Below are 7,388 nucleotides of genomic sequence, written 5' to 3' on the forward strand. Positions count from 1 at the left end.
GCAGAGGTCTGGCTCCACCAGTTCAGCATTCTCCTGCTTTCCACTGGGCTGAACATACAAGGCTGAAGGATTCAGTTCCTTGAATCCCTAGGAACAAACAAACAAAAAAAACCCCAGTATAGTCAAGAAACCCATGTTGTAACCACCACAAAGAACAAAAAGGATTCAGCAAATTTCTAACAGGTTTTATGAAGAAGCACACCACCCACAAGTTAGCTCCAAATTCTTGCAGAAATTATCTTATTACGAAAATCAACTCCCCTCCCTCCAACAACAAAATTACTCAGCAATGCCTCCCTTCCCCAAAATTTGATGTACACATGCAAAAATACAATCATAGGATCTAATCCTGCCAAAACACGCATTCTGCATCTATCAAATAAAACAACGATGCAAACATTGCGGGCTGTAAAGCCTGACTTTCTGCTGAGATATAAAATCGTGGCAGTACCTTTCTAAGGGTTTTCATATCCACACAGTTCTTACTGAATCTGGGCCGAGACATTCAGGTAATGACACAGACGGGCCTAAATCATAAATGCTCTCTACACTGGCTTACAACTTGAACGTCTGTCCCAGGCACAATGTGCAATCTACCATGGTTACACTGTCCGACATCATAAAAGACTTTTAAACCAAGATCATTTTCATAATTCAGTTTGTTAATGGCATAACCAATCTTCAATGCCTAGAGCTGAGAAGGCCAAACCAATTTATTTAACTATACTGTTCCTCACCCAACTGCCCCTGCAACTACGTAGCACTCTAAGTCAGACAATAAAGTCTTATGAACTCGCTCTCATTAATTGTGTGGATGAATCAGGGGCCTCCTGATTTATAACCAGCAAAACTTGCTGGAATTAACAACAGGTAGCAAAGTAACTAACATATCTCTTAACAATCTCTCAATTCCCTCTCAGTTTGGCCTTATGCTCAGAACATCTATAGTTATTTTACTTTCCTGTGTTATTTATACAAGATGTGTGTCAGCTTCAGATGAATCTGCACTTCTAACAACCTAATCAACTTAAAAAAATAAAATCAAACTTTCTAATCCACTGTTAGAAGACAGGATGAAAATAATTTTTTCTACAAAGCCAGATACAGGTCTCTGTTGCACCATCAGACTCCCCCTTAAACCAAAAAGAAAGCTCTCACCATAGAGTTAGACACCATGGGATGCCATCACAAAATGGTAAGTTACACAAAAGCAGGGAATACCAATTTTGCTCTTCACAAAACTACTTGCTTCAAGCTAAAGATCTTCCCATTACAGGCACCCGATCAAACTTTTCCCTGCCCTTCCTTTCAGCAGCACACGCCTCCCTCCTGACCTGGGAAGGAATGTTCTCTCCACAGACATCAGCACATCCCCTGTCTCTCAAGACACAGTGGAAGTAGACATCCTCCTCAGTGGATGTGTCGCACAGGAAGAGATGCAAAATGCCATTCACGTACTCATCCACGATGCCCACAAGTAGCTTGGAGCCACACAGCTTCTTGAATAGGAGAGTTGCTGCATTGGACCACGTACCCTGAAGAAGAAACAAGAATGTCAAGTTACTATAAACAGACCAATATCCACTGCCTGAGACTTTCCCTTGTGGGTACTTGTCAAAAAGGCAATTAAGCTAGGTCAGGCTAGGGACAAATACAGGGAGGTCAGGCAGACAAGCTTCCCAGCACTGTACTAAATCAAACTACCCCAAAACCTGCAATGCCCTTTCACCCTAAACACCAATTTCCAAACACAGTTTGATGGCATTCACCAGTGATTTTATCACAATCGACTGAAATACAGTTGTGGGGTTATTTGTTTGGGTTTTGTTGGTTTATTTTTTTTTAAATTCCTGGAATCGTGCGATTATAAAACTGTCAAAAGCTTTTAACAAGCTGCTAAGCCTCACCACAATGAGAACTGTGATTCTTTAACCCTCAAAAAACAGAGGAAATAACTTCTTTAAAATAATGTCTTTAAAACACAGAAGAAGCAACTCTGCTTACATGCTTTCCTTCAGAGATTGTATCTCTCAGGCTTCTTGACCAAGAGGTTTCCCAGCACAGAACTTTCTTATAACCTCTACAATTCTTTGGCTATGCTGACTGCACTAAACCACTCCCTTAAAGCTCTGTCACAGAAGAAATTTTTAAAACAGACAGCTAGAGCTACCAAGGCTTCAGAAGGACCCTGGAGAACTACTGGCAGGGGAAGAAACAAGTTTGACCATTTGCTTAACAGTAGCTATCTGTTTCTGCAACAATATAAGTAAGAATACTCTGATGAGAAGGAAAACAGAGGAAGGGTGATCACTTGCAGAGACAACAGACTTACACAGTCATACTCTGCTGAACGTTAAGAGCAGCAATTCTGTTGTAAACATCCATGGGGACTTGGATTAATCCAAATCTTTGCCCTTAACAGAATATAAAACCAACCTCTACTTGACAGCTCTCATACATATATCAATAAACAGAACTGCATGAGAACACATACCTCCACGGGTTTTACCCATGCCAAGGAACATGGGATGGCCTGAGCAGGGAGCTTCAAGTAGCACCACCTACAATACAAAACAAAGCCATCACCATTGCAGCAAAACCAGAGCAAACTCGGGCAGAAGAGCAGAACTTCCTCCTCTTCTGTTTTTTAAGATCAGCTTAGGAATAGAGGGGCACATACTGGATTTTGCACTTATGACTAAAACCCAACAGCAGCTTTGGAAAACACTCCATATCCAGAGAATGCGCTCAGCAGAAACAGCATTAACAACTGGTCCCTTCTGCCTTCTCTTGCCTTCTGCCTTCCCATCAAAACCCCTTATGATTACAAAGTTATGGACAGAGAGCAATGACTTTTGAACCAAGGAATGCCAATGGCCAGGCACAAATAGAGGCAAATAAGGGGGAAGAAGCAAATATGGAAAAAGTACTGAATTGCAGAGGAGAACAAGTACCTCCGACAATGCAAATGCATCCCACTTGGACTGATGTCCACTCAGGTGGATGTTATGTCCACTCATGGAACCCAGGAAAGAGGACTAGGGAGCTTGCCCCGAAGTGACAGAAAGCAGCAAGAGGAAAGACCGAGGAGTGAAGGCAGAAACAGGAGAGGATTTAGACCAAAGTCACTGTGAGGGAGTGACGGACAGGGCTGATGAGCAAAGCGCTCAGAGCGATCAGCAAAACAGGTCTTAAACAATGTCACCTGAAGCATTAACATGTAAGCAAGGAAGTGCCTGCAAAGCACCATTATGGAATAAAACCCCAGATCCTTTCAAGGAAAGCTGCATGCTAGGATGTCTTTCTGAAGAAAGACAGGCCAGTCAGCCTCACCTTGATCTCTGGGAAGGTGATGGAACCACTAATCCTGGGAACCATTTTGAGGCCCATGAAGGACAAAAAGGTCACTGGGAGCACTCAGCATGGACTCACCAAGGGGAAGTCATGCTTAACCAACTTGACAACATTTTACAATGAAATGAGTGGCTTGATAGGTGAGGGGAGAGCAGTGGGTACTATTTACCTTGACTTCTGTCAGGCTTTTGACACTGCATCCTGTAAGATACTCATAGAGAAGCTAATGAAGTATGGGCTGGATGAGCAGACAGCGAGGTAGATTGAGAAGTTGCTGAAGGGCCAGGCACAGAGAGCGGTCATCAGTGGTACAAAGTCTAGTTGGAGGCCAGGAACTAGCTGTGTACCCCAGGAGTCAATACTAGGTTCAATACTGTTCAATACATCTTCATTAACAATCTGGATGATGAGGGAGCGTCTACCCTCAGCAAGTCTGCTGGTGATACAAAACTGGAGGAGTGGCTGATACACCAGAGGGTCATACTGCCATCCAGAGGGACCTCGCCACGACACAGAAATGGACAGACGGGAACCTCATGAAGCTCAACAAAGTCCTGCACTTGGGCAGGAACAACACCACGCACCACTACATGTTGGGAGCTGACCAGCTGGAAAGCAGCATTTTTACCATGAGGGTGACCAAGCACAGGAACTGGCTGACCAGAGAGGTCACGGATTCTCCATCCTTGGAGATGTTCAAAAACTGTCCCAACATGGTCCTGGGCAGCCTGCTCCAGATGGCCCTGCTTGAGCAGGGAGGTTGGACAGGATGACCTCCAGAGGTCTCTTCCAATCTCAATCATTCAGCGATTCTGCCACCCATCTGTAATTTACTTACTTGAGGAATCTCAGCCAAGACTTCCGGACAATTTCGAGGTTTCCGTAATCTGGGTAGAACACCTCTACTTCTTGGTCATTGATCACACGATGGATGATAACGCGGTACCACCATTTCGAGACTGTTACACAGCAAAGCTGTCCAGGCTGTACTGAAGACTCAGGCATGATATAGCGATCAGAAACAAGTTTATTTGAGTAACAGTGTCTGCAAAAGATCACAATGAGAAACTGTGCTTGGTAGGATGCAGGGGATGAACAAAGAGAAATATACAGGGCTTCAGAAGAATCCAAATTTCTCAAAGTCCCCATGACATGAATTTTCAGGAGTTGTTTTAATAGATCCTTTACATCTCTGTTCTGCCACACTTAAACTGACATGACAATAAAAAGCCCCACAAACCCAAACTTCTAACATTTGAATTATATTCTTGAGGTCCAACAAAAAGTTAATTAATGGGGATTGATCAGAGGCTAAAAAAAGTCATTCTAGTCATTAATTTTTAACATTATCATGATACGTCAGTGCTTCTTATGAACCATGTTCTGGAGTACTGGCTCACATACACAGAATGTGTCTGCAGTCTGTAATCACACTTACATGTGCCCCACGGACATCAAGCATTTACTCTGGCACACAACTGACGGCAACTGTAGCACTGTCGTGGTGGAACAGAATCCCAAATACATAATGTAACTGACACAAAGCCACTGATGGGGTTTTGCTTCCAAATACAGATACGACAAAGGCCTCTTACCTGTTGCTTTTTGCTAAGTGTTGCAAGATGGAAGTAAAAGCTTTAACTGAGCACATTAGCAACAGTAGTACAGACAATAGAGAGGTGCAAAGGAACCCTAAAGTTCCTTTCCATAACCTTTCCAGGCTTTTAAAGTTTAGGGCTGTCCAGGACACAGCCAAACTACTGTGAATTACTATTAACTTTACTTGTTCAGTACAGCACTGGCATCTCTGTATCAAGTAATCAAGCCAGCAGTGACCGTAACTAACAGCTGAGTGTCCTGTTCCCTCAGCACGCACACACTCACAAAACAGGCAGTAGTACTGACTCAGCACAGCATGTTCGCACCTCATCTCAATCATCATATCCTGCAGTTTATCAGATGCTTCCCTGCTGCAGATGTGGATGTAGAACTGGCTAGGAGAGATGATGAATTCCACAAAGACTCCTACCAAGCACCTTCTCTCCAGTGGTGGTAAACTGCAAAGGCTTCTGTCCAAAACAGCATCTGGGGGGATTTCTGGAGTCATTATCAACTTGGCTAGCAGGGACTGCTCCAAATCTTGAGGCTACAAAGGGATAAGAGGAAGGTGGCACTCAAGTGTCTTGTCATGCACTGAACACACATGACCAGCCTTTCCTTAAAGGTAAAAAAATAGTTCTGCTTTCCGGGGGACCTGTGAATTACTGACTACCAGAGAATCCCAACAAATTTCGCAAACTTGTATTAAAACGTTCCCTGTGATAGAAGCATTCATTTTCACACTCTCTTCCTTCCTTCTTTCTTCCCTCCAGTGTAAAAAGGGGTGCAAAAAAATACCTTGCATATATTCCTGCAAGGAATAAAGGAGAGGAATTGAAGTCATGTCATATATATTTAGACAAAAGTATTGAGTGGCTATTGCTAAAAAAGCAGAACAAAAAAAACCCCACACCAAAAAACCCAAACCAATCACAACCCACCTGTTTGTTGGATTTTACCCAAAAAATGCTATTTCTATGTTCCGTGACCATGACAGAGTACGTGACTGAACCAGCAAAACTTTATCTGAAAATGATTCAGAAGTGACAAAGGTACAAGTATCTCTCACTTACACACTAGAGCTATTTCCCAAGGATAAAACAAAAAACCCCTACAAATTCTTTTCTTTTCTCACTCTAGACAAATTTGTACACAAGTGAGTTGTTAGCACAGCTTACAACTTTGTGTTATTCAACTGCTGAAAACATTATTTCACTTAAACTAGCGCAGATGGGAACCTTAATCATGCATCAGTTACTTTCACTACCTCAAGAGCTATCTTTTATGCCAATGAACAGCACACCTCCAGTGATCAGAAGACAAAATTATTTCACTTTTACTCATCATGAATATGCTACAAGTTACCACTGCATTATACATTGGACAATACATGGGAAATTAGTCTTCCAGCACACACCCCATTGCTTATCTGGCTAAATTCAACTGCAAACAATGGGTTTTTGCAATACTGGCTTTTTTAACCATTTTTTAAAGAAGAAATGAGAGTCTGTAGACTGAGCAAGGACTAATGCCCTTGAAATTTTTTTTAGTTAAAAATTTTGACTACAACATTGAATTAACATTTTTGAGTTAAAGAGCAACTGAGGGAATTCTTGCCTAAGCAGCAGCATCACCTCTAAAAAACCCTTAAATTTCATGGATTTCCTCTAAAAAGTGCCTGGGAATAATGGCATTTCTAAGGGACAATTTTGCTCTGAGAATGCTCTTCATATCAGACTGTTATGGGAACACATGATCTTTATAATGTAGTTCACACATTGGTAGGGACAACAGACATTTCTGTGAAAGACGTAGAAGATGCGCACTTAAAAACACGTTTACAAAAAAGCACTAAAACTATAAAAAGATAAACCAACAGAACCCACTGTAAGACTAGGCTTACAAGAGGTATGGCTTGCAAGACTGGCTAACTCTTTGCCCTAAGCCAGACTGGCAGCTGCCAAGAGTGGTGTGGATGACACCTTTCCTTCTGCTCAGGGTGGCAAGAAATAGCTATCCCCCTTCTTTTACCCTTCCCACAAGCAGACTTGTTTGATCTAGGGGAATTCCCTGTGGGCTTCATCACACCAGACTAAAATTTCTTTAAAGGATTAGAACAGCCTGCCAAAAATCTCTAAAGGGTATGTTTTATGAAATGCTGCACAAAGTCCATCTCAGAGTCCCAGGCTTCCAAGTTCATTAATGCACAAAACTTCAAATTCAGGAAGAATTCCTGGGACCCTTTCCCTGCCTATGCGCTCCAACTGTACAGTTGCATACAGCCACAAGACAAGCTTGGCAGAGGAAATAACTCTCAGTAGGTGGATTTTCCTGAGAAAAAGGTGGCCTAAAGATGCTCAAAATTAAAAAATTAGAGGGAACACAAACAAATTCATCCAATCAGGTTTGGCAGTTCAGAGCCCCTGCACCGCTCT

The 7,388-nt window shown here is 42.4% G+C and overlaps 1 protein-coding gene across 1 annotated transcript in view; it reads right to left on the reverse strand.

Moving 5' to 3' along the window:
• TDRD5 (tudor domain containing 5) overlaps window positions 1-7,388 on the reverse strand; it is a 16,288-nt gene that overhangs the window by 5,780 nt on the left and 3,120 nt on the right. Inside the window, exons 3-7 of the mRNA XM_010284068.1 lie at window positions 5,280-5,500; window positions 4,193-4,399; window positions 2,495-2,561; window positions 1,335-1,535; window positions 19-87 (exon numbers count right to left, since the gene is read on the reverse strand). Of these exons, the coding sequence (XP_010282370.1) occupies window positions 19-87; window positions 1,335-1,535; window positions 2,495-2,561; window positions 4,193-4,399; window positions 5,280-5,500 (765 nt within the window). The remainder of the gene's footprint in view (window positions 1-18; window positions 88-1,334; window positions 1,536-2,494; window positions 2,562-4,192; window positions 4,400-5,279; window positions 5,501-7,388) is intronic.

This window comes from Phaethon lepturus, unplaced genomic scaffold (genome assembly GCF_000687285.1).
Source record: "Phaethon lepturus isolate BGI_N335 unplaced genomic scaffold, ASM68728v1 scaffold15263, whole genome shotgun sequence".
NCBI lineage: Eukaryota > Metazoa > Chordata > Aves > Phaethontiformes > Phaethontidae > Phaethon > Phaethon lepturus.